Genomic DNA, 21,226 nt, shown 5'->3' with positions numbered 1-21,226 from the left:
GCTGATCTTCATAGTCTTCTGAAGAAGCAGAAATGGATTACTCCTTTTGATTCAGAACTTTTTATTTTGACATACCTGGGTCTGGAGTGTAAGTGAATGGCTGAACATCATGAGATCTTCCAGCATTGGTTACTACATATATTCCCACTGCTACTGGCAAAGTTATATGTTGATCATGATATGGGGGAACCTTCACAATAAGATGATTCTAATTGAAAGAAAATTACAAGAGGCAGAAATAAAGCAATATGTAAATTAAAAATTTGAAATAAAATATAATTAAGTACTTTCCTGTTAGCTGTAAAGTTTAAAAAGTTTGACTGGGGGGAAAAGTATTATTTAAAAGTTCGGGTCCATGGGCATCATGACATTAATCTTAAAATTGCTTTTAAGGTAAAACACCAATATTTTGCAATGGCATAAAAGGTCCCTGTCCTATCAACTTTATCTCATTCCCAATCTCCTCTAGCTTGTTACACTCCAGTCACACTGACCTTCTTACACTAACACACTAAATTCATTTTTACCTCAGAGCCTTTACAATTTTTCTATTCTTTTTCACTGGAATACTATTCTCCTTTATCTCTTTAAATATCCAGTTCCTTACCCATTTCCAGGTCTCATTCAAATGTCATCTCCTCAGAGAAGCCTTCTCTGACCATCCTCTTTAAAGTGGCACCCCTCTCCAATCTGATCACAGAATCCTGTTTATTTCTTACCACCACCTGAAATTACTGTGATTATCTGCTTGTTTTTCGTCCCCTCTACAACCACAAGAAAGCAAGTTCCAAGAGAAGCTAGGATGTTCTGTTCTTCATCCTATCTCCACTATTAAGCACCTCACACAGAATATACTCAAATAGATTTGTTGAAAAAGAGAATGAGTATATTTTCAAGGGAAAAAAAAAAAAAGCCCACCAAGCACAATGTCAGTTACCGTATGCTTTGTAAACCTTAAGGGTGATATGTACTTTGCAGTGCAGTTCACTGCTTTCTAACCACTAATTCTCATTTAGTCTATTTAAATTTAAAATATTTCAATTGTATTTAAAACTAGTAACTAATTCTCATTTAAAGTCAACAGAGTTTAGTTTACCCAAAACCTAGTAAATCAAGGTCATTTTTTTGTGTGTGAAAATAGTGGTAGAAGCTTCCTTTTAAAAGAAGGGAAGAATTTCATAACTGCTTCAGCAGCACTTATTTAAGGGGACTACCTCTTCTTAGAAGATATCATGAACTGCATCTGACTTATTCTCTTCTTCCCTGCTATGTTATAGTACTGGAAAAGAACAGCAAAAGGGAGTGACTGTGCTTTTGTATTCAGTATGTGATATGCAGGAGGCCAATGGTGACAGCTGAGGATGAAATGAGTTTAATGTCATTTTTCACTTAGTCAGACTCTGGAAGTTGGCTGACTCAGTTGAACGGAACATGACAAATGAAACCAAGATTTCGATTTTTGAGTACCTAATTTGTTTCTAAGCCATCTTAAAACATGCTCCGAAATAGTCACAAATTTTAAAATAGCTTTTTATTTATGGCAATAGTAGAATGCTTTCTGAGTCCAGTTAGCTATCTCAAAAAAATCACATTTCTAATTCAGGTGGAAAAACATATAAATGTATACATCCACAGGAATTAGGGGGCAAAAATCTGAAAGCACATACTCAATTGTATATGAAGCCATCAAAAAAATGTATCTGCATTGACTCAAATTCTAAGAAATAAGAATTTTAAAATCTTGCCCACCTTCATTTTTCCTCCTTTGTTTGAACACTGCAACTACATCAAAAGCAGTTCTACCTACAGTTAAGGAGATGGCTGAATGGATGGACTTCTGAAGTATCTTCTCAGTCTTAAGATTATTTGACCAACTCAATAACTGAAATTATTCTTCCAAATAAAAATTTGTTCTTGGTAATTAGTAACAGAATTAGTATCTAAAAGTCAGATGAATATATATATATTCATATTCATATATAATATTCATATATATTCATATATATATTTTAATCTTTTACTCCACTTGTTTTAGAGAGTGTAAACAAACCTAATTTGAAACTTCTTAAAAATCAAATGAACTTAAAAATCAAATGAACAAATTATTCACACATCCTCAATCTGAAATCATGAAATTCTACAAATGATTTGAATTAAAAACTAAGTAAACTGTGAATACTGACAGTAAATTAAAAAAAAAAAAACTAATCTCAAAAATTAAGAGCAATTAACTACCACTGAACTAGGATTACAATACACACAAAACATACAAAGGGCTGGGAGGCCTGTGGAGCAGGTAGAATATTTCCTGAGGTAAAAAGGGAAGAATATCTAAATTTTAATTTCTTAGAAAAATCTGGTTGGATTCAAAATAACAATTTTCTTTATCCCAGCATAAAATCTTTTTTCAGAATTTATAAGCAATGGTGCTAGATATTTTTCACTTTCCTAAGGAATAATTTATCATTGTCAAAATTGTCATTTTGCAGTTGGGGATACATACATAAAAATAACTGGAGACACAAAACAAATTCCTAAGAAAACCACTTTGAAAACATATAACTTCAAAACTCTCAAGTCTTTGTTTAGCCTAGTTGTTCCCCAAAATTCTGAGGATCTTTTGGGCATTTCTTCCAAGAATTTTCTTTACATATTTCTACTGAAAATACCATCTTCTTCAAAGCTCCACCTTATTTTTTTTAATTCTTACTCTCTAAAAAATACAATATAAAGAACCCAGAAGGCTAGAAGTTGAGAAATTATAATCTGATTTGTGTTCTTTTGCTATAATAAAACTGAAATTGTTAAGCACAGTGCTTTCCTGAGTTCTTGTGAGTTCTACTACCATTTTTTTGGGGGTAGTGGAAATCCTTGAATTTGAAACCAACTGTTCAGAAGTGAGACCTGTTCAGGGGACCCCTGAACTTGCAGCCGGTGTCTAAAGTGAGGGTACTCTTAGGCAGCACTGTACCTTTAGCTTTGAGTTTGGCAATATATTGGATATATAATGTTAAATTTCTTTATTTTTTTCAGAACATAAAGGAATTTTTAAAAATTTTAAACCAAAAATGAATATACACCAAGGTCCTACAAATACAGGCTCTAAGTGTAATAAGTAGTGCTTCCGAGTTCAAAAGGTAAGGAACAAATATAAAACACCTGGCACATAGCAGGTACTCAGTAAATAAGTTTCTCTTATTAAAAAGTATGTGAAGATAATCCAAAGATAATCCAAAGCAGGTAAAGATAGCAAATAAATATTAGGAAAGACATGTTTCGTTTATTAATAATGGTGATTTTCTCATGCTTTTAACTTTTCAAATACAGAACTGTCATTTCTAGCATCAATGGAATAAATCTATTTCAGTTAAAGAAACTCAAGAAAGAAACTTTAAATGATTTACATCAATTCCATATAAATAAGAAATTTAATCTGTTGACTTAGGAAAATCTTGGAGCAAAACTCAGTTTCTCAAAGAATAAACAATCAAACTATAAAAAGTTTAAATTATACCTGATGAAATAATTCCATATCAATTTCAGCTTCTGATTTCCAAGAGTTTTCATCTGATTGAAATAAAAAACAGTGACTTACTAAAATTATGAAAAATTTTTTACTTTGTAGCTACAACTGTATCTTTATAACAAAATGAAACACCCAACAATTTCTAAGGCAGTGTTATGCCTACTTACCAGAAACATTTTCTTGGAAAATAACTTTAGTTCCTTTCAGAAAGTTCTTGCCAATTAAAAATACTTCTTCCTCTCCTTTCACTGAACAGCTATGCAAGCTCTTCTTTAAGATTTCTGGCACTCCTGCTGGTTGAGCTGTAGGTATATATAAGCATTCCATAAGAAGAACCACCAATACAGTTCTTACCTAAAATCAACTCTCAGTTATTCAGTTCTGTAAGTTGTCTTTGTTGACCCTTGAATTTGCCTTCTTTTATTCTACAATGCAGGAGACCCCGGTTTGATTCCTGGGTTGGGATAGCCTACCCACTCCAGTATTCTTGGGCATCCTTGGTGGGTCAGAGGGTGTAAGAATATACCTGCAACACGGGAGACCTGGGTTCAATTCCTGGGTAAAGATCCCCTGGAGAAGAGAATGCCTACCCACTCCAATATTCTGGCCTGGAGAGTTCCATGGACAGAGGAGCCTGGCAGGCTATAGCTCTTGGGATTGCAAAGAGTTGGACACAACTGAGCAACTTTCACTTTCATTCTGCAAATTAAAATTTACCATAACAGAAAGCAAAGTTACATGTCATCTTTGTTTTCTCATTACATGAAAAAAAAAATGGTGTAAAATATGAACTTGGTCATGTTTTTAACATTCAAAAAAAAATCAATTTCATAATAGACATCTCACAATCCTAACCTTAAAAATGTTAGCTGTGCTACACCTTCACAAGACTTCTGAGGCAAAGTGAGCCTCTGGGTGGTATTAAGAGTATCTTTAAGGATCCAGATCTAGGACTTAGAGGCTCTAAATGAAAAGAACACCTGAAAACAGACTGAATCCATTTCAGAATAATTCTTTCTACCAGAGGATCTCCCTGAATTAGCATACCTTGAGGATAAAAATAAAACACACTAGTTTTTCAATTATAAAGACTAACTAACCACTAGTAAATTAACAAAGAGATGGAGAAGTACTGAGGAGAAGCCAGATCTAATAAACTATAACTGGCTTACTAATCTTCCTAATTTTCTTAAGAAAATTTAATATGTACTGTTTAGTAAAATAGGTTCTAAAACTTCCCCAAACATTTCACATTCTGATGTACACTATAAATATCCAAGAACTGGGTGTAGTACACAGTTTTCTCAATATTTCTGACCCCAGAAACATTCTTTCATACTGACACCCAAGGACTAGGTTTCTATCAGATTACTCCCTGGAATACTGGTTAATGCAAATACATACCTTTTAGGTACTCATAAAACTACTCCTTTAAGATTAAGCACTTTGAAACAGATTACACTATTTGTTGTTTTAGTAAATCCTAGTAACATACTAATTATATAATATATATATTATATATATAACATATAACAACATACCTAATAACATACTGCAAAAGTAATTTTAAACATGGCTGTATAACTCATCAACTTCTAAATTAATGAGATAGTCTAATACATGTTGAATGTTACAAACCTCTGTCCATAGTTCTTCAGGCATTCTGTCTACCAGATCTAATCCCTTGAATCTATTTGTCACTTCCACTGTATAATCATAAGGGATTTGATTTAGGTCATACCTGAATGGCCTACTGGTTTTCCCTACTTTTTTTAATTTAAGCCTGAATTTTACAATAAGGAGCTCATGATCTGAGCCACAGTCAGCCCCAGGTCTTGTTTTTGCTCACTGTATAGAGTGAGCTATATTCTTTGGCTGTAAGAATATCATCAATGTGATTTCGGTATTGACCATCTGGTGATGTCCATGTGTAGAGTCATCTCTTGAGTTGCTGGAAGAAGGGTGTTTGTTATGACTAATGTGTTCTCTTGACAAAACTCTGTTAGCCTTTGCCCTGCTTCATTTTGTACTCCAAGGCCAAACTTGTCTGTTACTCCAGGTCTGACTTCTTACTTTTGCATTATAATCCCCTGTGATGCAAAATCTTTTTTAGGTGTTAGTTCTAGAAGTCTTGTAGGTCTACATAGAACTGGTCAACTTCAGCTTCTTTGGCATCAGTGGTTGGCGCATAGATTTGGATTACTGTGATGTTGAATGGTTTGCCTTGCAAACGAACTGAGATCATTCTGTTGTTTCTGAGATTGTACCCAAGTACTGCATTTCGGACTCTCCTGTTGATTATGAGGGCTATTCCATTTCTTGTAAGGGGTTCTTGCCCACAGTAATAGACATAATGGTCATCTGAATTAAATTCACCCATTCCCATTCATTTTAGTTCACTGATTCTTAAAATACCAATGTTCACTCTTGCCATCTCCTGCTTGATCTTATCCAATTTTCCTTGATTCATGGACCTAACATTCCAGGTTCCTTTACAGCATCAGATTTTACTTTCACCACCAGACACATCTACAACTCAGCAATGTTTCTGCTTTGGCCTAGCCTCTTCATTCTTTCTGGAGCTATTTTTCTGCTATTCCCCAGTAGCATGTCGGACAGCTACCGACCTGGGGGACTCATCTTCTGGTGTCATATCTTCTTGCCTTTTCATACTATTCATGGGGTTCTTGAGCAAGAATACTGGAGGGGTCTGCCATTTCCTTCTCCAGTGGACCACATTTTGTCAGAACTCTCCACCATGACCCATCCATCTTGAGTGACCCTGTCAGCATAGCTCATAGCTTCGAGTTACACAAAGCTCTGATTCATGTGATGATTTTGGTTACCTTTCTGGGATTGTGGTTTTCATTCTGGAGGTTGTGGGACTGTAGCTCTTGCTTCTTCTGTTTGCCCTCTGATGGATGAGGCTAAGAGGCTAGTGCAAGCTTCCTGATGGGAGAGACTGGCTGTGGGGAAAGCTGGGTCTTGCTTTGGTGGGCAGGGCCATGCTCAGTAAATCAAATCACTTACAATTATACACTGGAGGTGACAAGTAGATTCAAGGAATTAGATCTGATAGAGTGCCTAAAGAACTATGGATGGAGTTTTCTAACACTATAGAAAGCAGTGCCTAAAACCATCCCAAAGAAAAAGAAATGCTAGAAGGCAAAGTGGTTGTCTGAGGAGGCCTTACACGCTAAGAAAGAAAGAGAAGTTAAAGGTGAAAGGGAAAGATATAACCAACTGAATGTACAGTTCCAGAGAATAGTGAGGAGAGATGAGAAAGCCTTCTTAAATGAACAATGCAAAGAAACAGAGGAAAAACAACAAAACAGGAAAGACTAAAGACCTCTTCAAAAAAACTGGAGATACCAAGGGAACATTTCATGCAAAGACGGGCACAATAAAGGACAGAAACAGCAAGGACCTAACAGAAGCAGAACAGTTTAAGAAGAATCGGCAAAAATACACAGAAGAGCTATACAAAAAAGGTCTTAATGATCCAGATAACCATGATGGTGTGGACACTCACCTAGAGGTGGACATTCTGAAGTGTGAAGTCAAGTGGCCTTTAGGAAGCATTACTATGAACAAAGCTAGTGGAGTTGATAGAATTCCAGCGAGCTATTTAAAATTCTAAAAGATGATGCTGTTAAAGTGCTGTACTCAATATGTCAGCATATTTGGAACACTCAGCAGTGGTCACAGTACTGGAAAAGGTCAGTTTTCATCCAATCTCAAATAAAGGCAATGCCAAAGACTGTTCAAACTACTATACAATTTCACAGGCTAGCAATACTCAAAATCCTTCAAGCTAGGCTTCAGTAGTATGTGAACTGAGAACTTCCAGATATACAAGCTGGACTTAGAAAAGGCAGAAGAACCAGAGATCAAATTGCCAACATCTGTCGGATCATAAAAAAAGCAAGAGAACTGCAGAAAAACATCTACTTCTGCTTCACTGACTATATACTAAAGCCTTTGACTGTGTGGATTACAACTGTGGGAAATTCTTAGAGAGATGGGAGGACCAGACTACTTTACTTTACCTGCCTTCTGAGATTCCTGCATGCGTGTCAAGAAGCAACAGTTAGAACCAGACACGGAACAATGGACTGGTTCAAACTGGCAAAGGAGTATGACAAGGCTGTATGTTGTTATCCTGCTTATTTAACTTCTATGCCGAGTACATCATGCGAAATGCCAGGCTGGATGAATCACAAGCTGGAATCAAGACTTCCAGGAGAATTAAACAACAACTTCAGATTTGCAGATGATACTACTTTAATGGAAGAAAACAAGAGGAACTAAAGAGCCTCTTGATGAAGGTAAAAGAAGAGAGTGAAAAAGCTGGCTTAAAACACAACATTCAAAAAACTAAGGTCATAGCATCTGGTCCCATCACTTCATGGCAAATAGAGGGGGAAAAAGTGTAAACAGTGACAGACTGTATTTTCTTGGGCTCCAAAATCACTATGGACAGAGACTGCAGCCACAAAATTAAGACACTTTCTCCTTGGAAGAAAAGCTATGACAAACCTAGACAGCATATTAAAAAGAAGGGATATCACTTTGCCAGCAAAGATCTGTATAGTCAAAGCTATAGTTTTTCCAGTAGTCATGTATGGATGTGAGAGTTGGACCATAAAGAAGGTTGAGCACCAAAGAATGGATGCTTTTGAAATGTTTTGCTGGAGAAGACTCCTGAGAATTCCCTGGACAGCAAGGTGATCAAATTAGTCAATCCTAAAAGAAATTAACCCTGAATATTCACTGGAAAGCCTGAGGCTGAAGCTGAAGCTCCAATACTGTGGCCACCTGATGCAAAGAGCCGACTCATTTAAAAAGACGCTGATGCTGGGAAAGACTGAAGGAAGGAGGAGAAGGGGGTGAAAGAGGATGAGATGGTTGGATGGCATCACTGACTAAACGGACAAGAGTTTGAGCAAACTTTGGGAGAAAGTTAAGGACAGAGAAGCCTGGCGTGCTGCAGTCCTCAGGATCACAAAGAGTCGGACACAACTGAGCAACTAAACAACAATAACTAAAATTTAACCAAGGTTTTAAAGTTTTTTTCTCCTTAGGTACTTATATATTTGATAATCAATTTTATCTTTACAAGAAAGTAATGTGGGAAATTACTATTGTCAAAGTATCTATTGCCCCGTCTTCCCTAGGCCTGCTCTTTCTGTCAGAAGACTCTTGCTCCACACAAAGTCATTCTTGCCACACTCATTTAAGGATTGGCCACATGACTTGTTTATATAATGAAATGTGAACTGAAGTAATGTGCCACTTCCAGGCTTTACCATTTCCACATGGCTGCACCATCTTTTTTTCCTCCACTAAAAAAATAGCAATATCCCAGAAAAAGGCAGCTTCTAAAGCCTGGTTCCCACAGTAAAGAAAATGGAGCTGTTCCTCAACTGCAACCAATATTATCATAAAATGAGGGAAAAGTAAAACTGCATTGTATAAGCACTTAGATTTCTTTTGGTTGTTTATTTCTTTTAGCATCATTTATTTTCATTTATTGATACAAACAAGTATCTTATCCTAATTAAATGCCAAATAATATTTTCAGCAATGCCTAAGAGTTTTAAAAAATTGTGATTGTATATACATATATACTGTCTAGAAACACAGAGTTAACGTATGAACAGATGGAAACAGTTATCAGTCATACACTGGTAATCATATACCCTTTTAAAACAAAGAACTAACTGAATTAATTTATAACTTTTTGGAGTAACAATGGAACTAAATACTTGTTTTTAAATGACATTCAAGAAAAATATGATAAATATTATTTTGATTAGAAAACAGTATGAGGTGCAAAATTATATGAATATATTATAGTAACAAAATGAATGGAAAGTCTATACTCCCCTCTACCCACTTATAAAATACTATATGGAAACTCCACTTTGCTCATGATTATCAAAACTTTTTCCTATCTCCTTTTTCCCTTTTATGCATTAAAAGGCATTAAGATGGCCAAATGAGGCCCCTCTGAAGGTACAATGTTTATTTTATATATTTGTATTTACATTACACAAAGAACTAGTCTCCTCAAGATAATTTAACTTTGACCTTAAAAAGTCTTATCTGTTAAAAAAATTTGGTGGTTACCTAACAGGACATACTCTATACCAAATGGAACTGAAGTCAGGATTATTTAAGCATTAGCTGCTGTATTTTTACCTTTAAGAAATTAGTAAGCTGCCTCTTTAAAGGGATCACATTGCTTTAAAAAATTATAACAGAAAAAAGCAGCCACTTTTCTGGTATTATAAAAAACAATGTGCTTTTAGATGTTGTTCAAATAGGAGCCTCAAAAACAAAGCTAAACAAAATGAACATATGAATACTGAAAAATAACAAAGCAAATATTTCAACCTGTCAAAAGAATTAGAAAGCCTTTTTAAGGTCTGTGAAGAAGGGCTGTATATTGTCACCCTGCTTATTTAACTTATATGCAGAATACATCATGAGAAATGCTGGGCTGGAAGAAGCACAAGCATCAAAATTGCCGGGAGAAATATCAATAACCTCAGATATGCAGATGACACCACCCTTATGGCAGAAAGTGAAAAAGAACTAAAAAGCCTCTTGATGAAAGTGAAAGAGGAAAAGTGAAAAAGTTGGCTTAAAGCTCAACATTCAGAAAACGAAGATCATGGCATCTGGTCCCATCACTTCATGGGAAACAGATGGGGAAACAGTGAAAACAGTGTCAGACTTTATTTTTGGGGGCTCCAAAATCACTGCAGATGGTGACTGCAGCCATGAAATTAAAAGACACGTACTCCTTGGAAGAAAAGTGATGACCAACCTAGACAGCATATTAAAAAGCAGAGACATTACTTTGCCAACTAAGGTCCGTCTAGTCAAGGCTATGGTTTTTCCTGTGGTCATGTATGGATGTGAGAGCTGGACTGTGAAGAAGGCTGAGCACCAAAGAAATTGATGCTTCTGAACTGTGGTATTGGAGAAGACTCTTGAGAGTCCCTTGGACTGCAAGGAGATCCAACCAGTCCATTCTGAAGGAGATCAATCCTGGGTGTTCTTTGGAAGGACTGATGCTAAAGCTGAAACTCCAGTACTTTGGCCACCTCATGCGAAGAGTTGACTCATTGGAAAAGACTCTGATGCTGGGAGGGATTGGGGGCAGGAGGAGAAGGGGACGACCGAGGATGAGATGGCTGGATGGCATCACCGACCGATGCACATGAGTGAACTCCGGGAGCTGGTGATAGACAGGGAGGCCTGGCGTGCTGCAATTCATGGGGTCGCAAAGAGTCAGACATGACTGAGCAACTGAACTGAACTGAACTGAAGAGAACAAAAGTTTACGTAATGATATTAGTCGTTCCCTAAAGTTGTGGAAGAGCCAGCAATAAGTAAAGGAAGAACTTGTTAATTTTAGCAAGACTTAATACAGTAAGTATTAGTAAGATAAAACATTATATTCAAGAAAGCTATGATTAATTTTGCCACATTAAAAATTATTATAGAAGGGTAGATACTAAAAAAGTATGAAAATTGATATTTTTACTTTGATCTAGTATATATATATTTTCTGGAGAAATCTAAAGGTGTGAAAGGAGAGGATTCTTCTATCCCCTTAAAAATAAACGAACTAAAAGAAAATGGATCCAATGGCCACTGTTAAACCAACAAGTAGAAGCAGGATTGTTTTTCTAAGGTCACAAGGCACAGCATGAATTCTGGCATTAGGCCTTCTTTCCACTGAGTGCCTCTAGAGAGAAGATCAATTATCTGTTTCCTCTCCTCCCTTTCACTTCTAGCACCTTCTGGCCCCTCTTCCTTTCTACTTACCTCTCATCTTCCTGTTTCCTTCTACCTCCCATTCCATTTCTAACGAATTATTAATGCAAAGTTTAAAAGGAAGTATTGCTCAAGTTTATCTAATTCAATTTCACCAAGCAGATGGCAATATAAATGCCAAATAGTCAACTAAAGGAGTAAAAATATATATCCTACACCTCCATAATAAATGACGTTTACAAAAGCAAATGGAAGGGATAATATAGGTACTCAAGCAAAATCCTCTAATATAAATTGAGATCTATTTTCTAAATTCATAAAAAAACTATAAATTACATAACACAAATCTCATAGGTAAATAGTTTTCTAACTTAATTTCATACTGTAACTATAGTCCTAACCATCCAGAGGCTATAGCTGGGGTATAATGAATCATTCAAATTTTGTTTTAGCACTGCTAAATTTTAAGTGACTGTGGTGGCAACACAGCACAATGGCTAAAAAGGAGGCTTTTAATCCTGATCTTACTATATACTAGCTATGTGACCTTGAGGAAGTTATTTAAGTCTCAGTTTCATCAACTGTAGGACAGAAACAATAAAAGGCAATGGTGAGGGTAAATGACATAATGCTTATAAAATTGTTAATAAAATCTCTGGCATACTGTGAAGAGCTCAAAATATGGCAATTTTTATTATTAGCTCTATATGCCTTCCACTGTATGCTGCTGCTTCTTAGGACTATCATATTCACCCAGACACATCTTCCAAGGGAGATAACACTTTTTGCAACATGAACATATTAACATATTACCATTAATGGTGATAATTAACAAATGAAAATTATAACTATAGATGAAAAATTTCAGAAAATCATGTTTTCTGTTTCTTTTATATTTTCTATCTTTGGCTGGATACATTTATATTTATATTTTAACAATACTTCAATTAAATAGGAAATAAAGAAATAAACATACTGAAAGAAGAAATAATTATTAATAAAATAAAGTTGAAGTGGGTTTGAGGTTGGGGGGAAACATGTACACTCATGGCTGATTCATGTTGATGTACGGCACCATAGTAAAGTAATTAGCCTCCAATTAAAATAAATAATTTAACAATAAAATGAAATAAAGTTGACAACCATCTCTCAGTTCCTGCTAAGGCAGTATGATCTGAATTATCTAGCATCTCCTGGATCTGGTCTTCAGAGAGTGGCTATGGTCATGCTCAAAGTATTAGATCACATGAAGGAAGAACTGCATGTACCCCACTAAAATTGAAATTCCATCCTTATAATATTCAAGTTGAGACATATTGTGATTTACAGTAAACTAGCACCCATATTAGAAAAACTTCAGAATTCAATAAACCATCTACAGATTATTTCTTCTGTCCCTATCTGAACACAACAGAATGGACATGGAATCTTCAAACTTTAAAAGGAGCATATTTATAAGTGAACATTATCCAGAAATAGTCCAAGGAAACACTAATACCATAACAAAATTTTCATAGTAATGAAAAACAGAAGTCTTCTGAGTTCTCTTGAGATCACAAATATATTTACTACTACTCTTTTAAAACAAGGGTGTTTGCCAAGCTAACGTATAGGTATTCACATCTGAAATGAATTAAAAGGAAGGGAAAAATAAGATTTACTGTAAGGGTGAATAAGCTGACAAAACTAAGCTACAATTAAATAACAAAGGCTTCGTAAGTGTCTGGGGGTACCAAGGTCATAATACTCATAACCATCCAATAGGAAATTTAAGTAAATGGAATTCACTCAGTATCTTCTGCTTTTCTGAATTCAGAAGCAAGGCCAAAGAACATAATACTTAATGAAAATCTTCTTAAGGGATGTACAAAGGAAAAAATTTTCCTATGTATTACTTGTACTTATACTCATTACAAGGAAACCAGACTATATGGTGAGGCACATACAACATGACTGAATTTAAATACACACATATACACATCATTTATTTTCTATGCCAAGGTCAGCAAAGTAACAATTTAATTTCCCATTATACTACAGCACTTGAATTTGTAATCAGAACTCTCACTGCTAATATATTTACAAAGTTCTGCTTACCTTTCTGTTTCCTTATGTTCTAACACAAAACACTTAGTATCACAGCAATTTACCACAAAATGAAGATGCTGTGAAAATCCTTCAGATTTGTAATTTACTTAGGCAAACTATTCAAATTACTTTTTATATCAGTATAAGATTAACAGGAAACTACAAAATGCTACATACTTCTGAATCTTACTAGAAATTACCCACCTTTAGTTTAGTCTAGAAAACTTGACTATAGCTTTTAAAACGTTGCAAAGTTTTCATGACCATAAGCTCGAGTATGTAATACAACTGAAATTTAGAGATATCTGAACGATAAACAGAAAATGGAAAAAAACCCTCTATATATTTAATGTCTTCATATTTTCTTACTTACTACATAAAATTGGAGAAGAGGGTGTTTGCAGTGTCAAAGTGGAGCCATCTTTCCTTGTGATATTAACTCGAAAAACCAATCTGGCACGAGTGCTCTTTTTCTTGGAACCAGCAATTCCTATTCTGGCTTCAACATCAGCATTCCTCAATTTCAATATCCCTACGCAGTCAACCCTAATACAGAAAAAAATATATTAATTGATATTTTCTGCTGTATAAATAGTAATATATTCTTAAACATTTTCTTTTTAAGTATAATTTGCTTCTTTATTAATTTTTGAATATGTAATATAATTATTCCAAATTTTTTAAAATAGAGAAGTATAAATTCTAAATAATCATAACTTCTCTGGTCAACTTTTTATTTATAATAATTATGGGAAAAAATAGCATAGAAATCACCATTTTAAAATCTGAACATAAGTTATGGTTTATAAGAGACACTTTTGCTTTAAAAAATTAAATTAAATTTAATTTCCTCTTCCTTTTTGTACCTAATTCAGATATTAAAATAAGGAACAGATTTTACTTGGAAAAAAACTAGCAACTATCTCCCCCCAAAATGAAACACTGTATAGCCATTAAAATGTACACTTTAAATAGTTAATGTTATGGGAAAATGCTCATAGTAAGTGAAGAGTAGGTTACAGAGCAGTGAGTAGATTATCATCTCATTTTATCAGAAAAAAGGATGAAAAAATAAATGTCAAAATTGTATTTAGTTCTATTAAGTTGGAAGTTGGCATTTGAGGAGTATGTTTTTAGCTTTTTATTATTACTATTTTTACTAATTTTAAAAATTTATTCTGTTTTCACCTTATAAGGAATAAGTACTATTTTTATAATCAGTAACTCTCTATCTTCCACCATATACATTTACTTTTATAATCTCAAAAGTTAAAAAAAATCTTTATTAAATATGTTTCAAAACTTCCCTTTTCCAACTTATTATTTCCCTCTTATTCAAAATAGCTTTAAAAAAAAAAACACCAAGTAAAGAAAAGTCTTTAGCTATCCAATACAAATAATTACAACAAGGTCTATCCCATATCAATATTTGCTGCTGTTAAGTTCATCTTTCAGATTAAAGGTTCTCAACAAAAGGGTTAAGGAAAAAATATTTTAATTTACATCCTTAACACTTGTAATATATTTCAGGAAATGAAAATGCGTTAACATGAAAAATAGGTAATCATAGGACATCATTTTTTTTTAAACACAGGAAAACAGAAGGTAAATTTAGACTAACAATATGCTTTTTCATTCCAAGACTGGTTAAAGACACCACGAATGATGTCTGTCAGTTTCTACTGCAAACACTACAAAAGTGGAATTTAGGAAAGCAAATCAAATTGGTTGTAATTTTAGTTTTTAATGTTAATATTATAAAACCAACATATAAGTCTATATTATTTTGCAAAAAGCCAGCATTCCACCTTGCTTTTATATCCTTGCTTTTCACTAGGGGAATTCTCTAGCAAAGGGCAAGAATTCATTTCCCCCATTACAATTCTGCCATAATCTATTCTTTTTATTTGCAATGCTTAAAACTAAAAATCTTTTATATTTACATTACAAACTAAAAACTTTTCCTTCTATTGCACCAGTGTAATGAACTAACAAAAAAATTTTTAGTAAGTACTCACGCCAATGTCATATTGTTGCTTGGATCAAGGCCAACTTCTATAACAGTAGTGCCTTCGATATCCACTTCTTTGCAGGGAGTTGTATTTCGCCCAGTTACCCTGCAGGCCTGATAAAATCCATGTGGTTTCACTCGACCAGAGTCATTGCCCACAAACACCTGCAACACCACTGGTTCATTATGGCCTTCCAGCTGGAATGAGATAACATGGAGCATAAACACTAATTAGCATTCCAAATAATCAAACTGTAAAAATCAAACACTTAAGGTCAAGTCTTATATCATTATATTTATAACTGGATTACAGTAAAGAAATAAGTCCTCCAGAAAAACAGAGGAAAAATGTTTTCATAAGGAGAATTAGCTATATTTTTCAAGAAAACTTTTAGTTCTGCAACAATCACATTTTAATTAAAATTTTAGATGTGTAATAAAAAATTATCATTTATAATTAATTTTTACAACCAAATGAGAATGAATACACAATCCTTTGAAGTATTTATAAATTTGTGGACTGCCAAAGCATGTGGGTTACTCAGGATTTACCACCACCACTAACGGAAAATTCACTGAGCTGTGTTAGTGGCATCATCATCAAGTAAGAGTACACCTACTAAATTTTTACTCTGCGAAAGTTATTGGGTAGGAAAGCATTTGACCTTCAGCTATATAAATAATAGAGGAACGGGGCTTATTTTCATAGACTAGATGCATATATGCAACATTATAAAATCATGGGCCAGAACATTATGATATGAAAAACTGCTGGTTCAAACCAGGACCTATGGGTCATTTACAGGTCGCAATTAAATCACAGTTTGTATGCTGACAAATAAATAAATTGGGTTCTTGATAAGGTTTATAGTTAAACATTGAAGCTGCTAATACAGAACATAGAAAATCACAAAATAACTTGTACAATGCACATCAAAGTGCTTAAAAATAACTCATGAATGTTTTTTATTCAAGAATAGCTGTATCTCAGTATCTATGGTATCATAATGAGTCAAATAACCAGGCAAATAAGCAGTCTACCCAAGCTGTAAGTCAGCAGTACCACAGAACAGTGTCTGACACATAGAAGGGTACCATATCTGTTGAATGAGTGAATAAATAAACTTTTAATATCAGGCAATTCATCCCTTATTACAGGCAATTAATCTAACAATACTTCTATAGACAAGTACTTAGATAAAACTTACTTAAAGCCAGAGCAGTTAGGTTAAAAATTTCAAACTATCAAAATGTCTGGCTAAACAAATATTTACATAAAGTGTAATTTAAATGTTTCACTTGCCTGTTACTTGTCCTCAGTTTGGGGGACTAAAGAAGGACTGGTGTGGTGAGCAGTAGAGGGGCAGAAATGATACTGTACATGTAACTATTAACCAACCTTATAATGGTCATGAGTAAGTTTCTTGATTTCAAGTTTCTGCCATTATTTCTTTCATGTATAAAAAGAAAGGCAGTTCAATGAAATGATGTTCAACTAAAACATTTACACGAACTGTATTTACAAAAATCTACCCTGTGACTAGCCAAAATTCCTCCCTGTTTAGTATTTTGCAAGGGGTAAGAACACTTGTTAAATATCCCCTACCCACTTTTATTTTGGTTTGTCTTCAAAGAGAGGAAGTCTTTATAATAAGGTAAGCCAGGTGCTGAAATTTAACTGCTCCTTCTTTTTCCTTTTAGTCTAAGTTCTGAAAAGCTAAAGACTCAATTGATACAATGGTAACCCACTCCAGTATTCTTGCCTGGAGAATCCCACGGACAGAGGAGCCTGGGGGGCAACAGTCCACGGGGTCGCATAGAGTCGGACACGACTGAGCGACTTCACTTCACTTCACTTCAAACTGAAAACTTAAGTTACCTATCAACCAACTCTTTTCAGAGCTGAGTAGACCTGATTGCTTTCGACATCTCAAAAACCTTATTTTCCAAGTTCACAATAATTTCTACAATATTTATTTGGATTTTTAAAAAATATTTTTAAAATATAGGTTTGGAAAGAATGTAAAAGAGTTGCTACCAATGTCAAACATAAAGGGAAGATAGTTCATGATTGCCATATATTTTACTCGTTAGAGCACATTCTGTTTCCATTTCAACTAAAATTCAAATGACATCAAAGTAATAATATCTGGCTTATGATTCAGACTTTTACTTTAATTTCTAATATATACAGTGATTAGTTTTATTTGACAGCTTTTATTGGTTAAAAACAAAATAACTAATGAATAAAAGTGGATACAATTCTTCATTTACTGCTAAATAAAATAAAGTACCTTCACTGTAGGAAAGCCTTGCTGTGTTCTGTCCTTTACTGAGCCACGACTACCCTCAGTCAGGTACCGAGCTCTGTGCTGGGTCTCAGGTTGTACAACTATCTTCAGCTCCTTTCCCTCACTTTTAACAGGATACTGTCCACATAACATAGGACTCTTCTTTACTCCAGTTCCTTTTTGGTTTTCCAATGTTCTGAGAAATCAAAGCACAAAGTGGAAAAAGTATCAAAAAGTTTTCTACAAAAGTCATCCAAGATAAAGGAAGAAAGAGAACAGGCAATAACATTAAAAACAACTAATTACCTTACTGACAAAATAAATACAGCCTAAGGAATGATACATTCCATAAGCAAAGTATCTTTTAAAACTTTGTAATTAAAAAGAATATATGTGTGTGTGTGTATATATATATATATATACACACACACACATTAAGTCACTTTGCTGTACAGCAGAGATTGGCACAACATTATAAATCAACTAAATACTTCAATTAAAAAAACTAAAAATTGAATGTTGTAATAAAGTTGGACAGGGAAGACAAAGAATGCATATGCATGGCAAGAGGAAGGAAGACTGAATGCAATAAACCAAGCATAACAGGAAAGAGAATAGCTAATGTCACTGTAACCTTTCACATTGTACTTCAGTCAAAATAAAGTTTAAAAATTACATATATGTGTGAGTGTTATATAAAGTTACAAGAGTATCATTATCTTCTAATAGGTCTTGCAATGCAAAAGTAGGGGTAGCAAAAAGAAAAACAAAACATAAAAGGCCTTAATTTTTCAGAGTATTTTCATTTGTGATTAAATAAGTAAAGCCTTTAGCATATAAAAAATGTATAATCTGGGCTTTATAGATAGGCAATTTAACTTATTTTTTTAAGTTGGGTTTCCAGTGTTTACTGATGTATCCTGCGTTTGCTATGCAGAATGTATGGTCGAAGAAATATTTCAAGTGGTGGTTAGGACTTCAGGTCAATACATTTAATCTGAAGTACTGTAAATATGTGATAAAAATAAACAGTAAACAATACTATAGTTTAAAAATTACCTATGTATATTTAAAAACAGAGTCAGGGCCTACAATGCTTTTGGCATGATTTTCCCAGTCCTAAAGTTTACACTCATATTGAAGATACAGGATCCAAGAGATGACTGTGGCCAAAATCCTGTCCAAAAGCAAACAGGTCCCAGGAGAAATATTATGACTTCAAACATAGGTGGCTAAGCAGCCTAAAACCTAGCTCCAATGTTTACCTCTCCATTTTCTTTCTTTTTTTTTAATAAAATTTTTTTAATATGTGGACTATTTTTAAACTCTATTGAATTTGTTACAATATTGCTTCTGTTTTATATTTTGGGTTTTTATTTTTTTGGCCTTGAGGCATGTGGGATCTTAGTTTCCTGACCAGGGATCAAACCTGCACTGCTTGCATTGTAAGGTGAAGTTTTAACCACTGGACTGTCAGGGAAGTCCCTACCTCTGTCATTTCTAATCAAATTGTTGCCTCAGTAGTCAATAATAAACAGGGAAATGCTACATTCTCAGTGGAATTTGGGACTGGGGTGAACGCATGGCTAGGAAAGGGATAGAAGAATGGAGGGAAGAAGGGATGCAAAGGAATGCAGTCAGACTGACTGAGAATAAGGGTTCTGAGGGGGAAGTACTTTGCTCAGTCATCTTCATATTCCTTTAAACCTTGCACAATTCCCAAAACAAAGGATGCTTAAAAAGTATTTGCTGATGAAGGCAAACTTGTTGATGAAGTTTGACACAATTAAGTCAAAGATTACCTGTATAAGTAATTTAAAAGGCCCCGGAAGAAAAAATTCTATAAACCAAAGTATGGACTCAAAGTCAAAACAAAGGGCAATAAATTCTATTTTTTCATTATTCTGGGTAGAAACTCAAATCTTTGCAGTGAATACAGTATTTTGCATATGAAATTCTATAGTGATACTATTTTTTAATCATTTGAAAAATCAAAGCAGGGACTCCTCTGGCAGTCCAGTGGTTAAGACTGTGCTCCCAGTGCAGGGGGTGAGGGTTTAATCCCTGGTTGGTGAACAAAGATCCCACAAGCTGCACAGTGTGGTCAAAAAAAATTTTTTTTAATTTAAAAATAAAAGCAAAAATATTCACTCAAACCATATAAAAACATCCCCAAATATGCACTGAAAGGGACTAAAAGAAATTAGTTGTATTGATTTACTAGATTATAGATGATTTCTTATCTATTTTTCTGCATTTTTCAAATGTTTGTAAGTAATATCTATTAACTTGACAATGAAAAGTAGAAGACTTTTAGTCTGAAATATAAGGAAACTGTAGCACATCATTAATTTGGCAAGATATAGCTTTTGTATTCACTTATGCTAGCCAAAGCAATATTTATGAGGATAAATAAGATACTAAGCTTGATTATTTCACTAAAACATTTCGTTTGGGATGAAAACTATTAAGTTAATGAAGTATACACATTATGGTTTAAAGAACAACACAGGTAATCCGTTTCTGAAATGATACTTTTAAAAGCCCTTAAAACTAACTTTATTCTCTAGGTTTAAATGTAAAAATGGAATGCACACATATTTAGATATCAAGCTGTATAAAACAGAACATCAACTAATTATTAGAAAAGTATTCATTCAAATTACTAATTTTTACTGCATTATGGCTTAAGGAAAAAATAAGAAAATAGCAGCTATTTGTATGGGATTTTACTTTTAAATTAACTATCTAAAAAGAAAATCCACTATCTTGCCATATTCCATTCAGAAGTCTTAAAATGACACTTTAATTCCTTTGTGCTGCCCATCAGTCTGGTTGCCTGTCACAAAAATAATTTTTACTACAAAATGCCTAAAACAGTTTCACATATATCATATCTTAATTTCTAGGAATATCTAGAAGAGACACTGGGCTACTGATTCTCAGGATATTTAGGTGAAGAATTTAAGGAAAATATGGAATGCTTAAATAACTGAGTAGTTTTTTAAAAAGTTTTGTTTTCTTAGCAAATTCTTTCATTTAACATTTTAATTATACAAAATGCTATTTCTATCTTGAAGATAAATAAAAATTGCTGTACCAAAATATTTGAGAGTGTATTTTCTATAATGTAGCTTTATATAAATTGAAATTTTATGGCAAAATGTCTTTCATTTTCTAACATCTATGAACTTTTTTTTTGAGATTCTCTTAACAATTGTTTCCAAAGATCTATTTTTTTTATATTTACATATGGTTTTATCCTTTCCTCAATATAGTTCTTATAAATTCAAAGTTTAAACTTCTTCCATCATTTTCATAGGCTAGTGTCAAATGTTTTTCCATTACCTAAGAAGCTGGACATTTCTTCTGCTGCTTGATGAGTTTCTGTTCCATGAATTATTTCATGAGAGATTTTGTCTTGACAAATGTTATTATACTTTCCCTGGGTAACCTCAAATCATTTCTAAGATATATCTATCATACAAAAGCAGAAGCAGAAAAGATGTGTCAAGATAT

At 33.9% G+C, this 21,226-nt stretch overlaps 1 protein-coding gene across 19 annotated transcripts in view; it reads right to left on the bottom strand.

Annotated features, from left to right (window-relative positions):
* NFAT5 (nuclear factor of activated T cells 5) overlaps positions 1-21,226 on the bottom strand; it is a 185,602-nt gene that overhangs the window by 22,376 nt on the left and 142,000 nt on the right. For 18 of the 19 annotated variants that reach the window (XM_060398434.1, XM_027978128.2, XM_027978129.2 and 15 more), the window contains 6 exons: positions 17,711-17,903; positions 15,424-15,614; positions 13,779-13,951; positions 3,694-3,828; positions 3,515-3,567; positions 76-208 (listed from right to left, as the gene is read on the bottom strand). In XM_060398434.1, the coding sequence (XP_060254417.1) occupies positions 76-208; positions 3,515-3,567; positions 3,694-3,828; positions 13,779-13,951; positions 15,424-15,614; positions 17,711-17,903 (878 nt within the window). Of the gene's footprint in view, positions 1-75; positions 209-3,514; positions 3,568-3,693; positions 3,829-13,778; positions 13,952-15,423; positions 15,615-17,710; positions 17,904-21,055; positions 21,171-21,226 lie in introns of those variants that run through there. The other variant, XM_027978132.3, reaches the window with a different exon arrangement.

Source organism: Ovis aries, chromosome 14, assembly GCF_016772045.2.
Source record: "Ovis aries strain OAR_USU_Benz2616 breed Rambouillet chromosome 14, ARS-UI_Ramb_v3.0, whole genome shotgun sequence".
In the NCBI taxonomy this organism is placed as follows: domain Eukaryota; kingdom Metazoa; phylum Chordata; class Mammalia; order Artiodactyla; family Bovidae; genus Ovis; species Ovis aries.
Note: the sequence above shows the minus strand (reverse complement) of the source record. Positions and strands in the feature narration are given on the sequence as shown.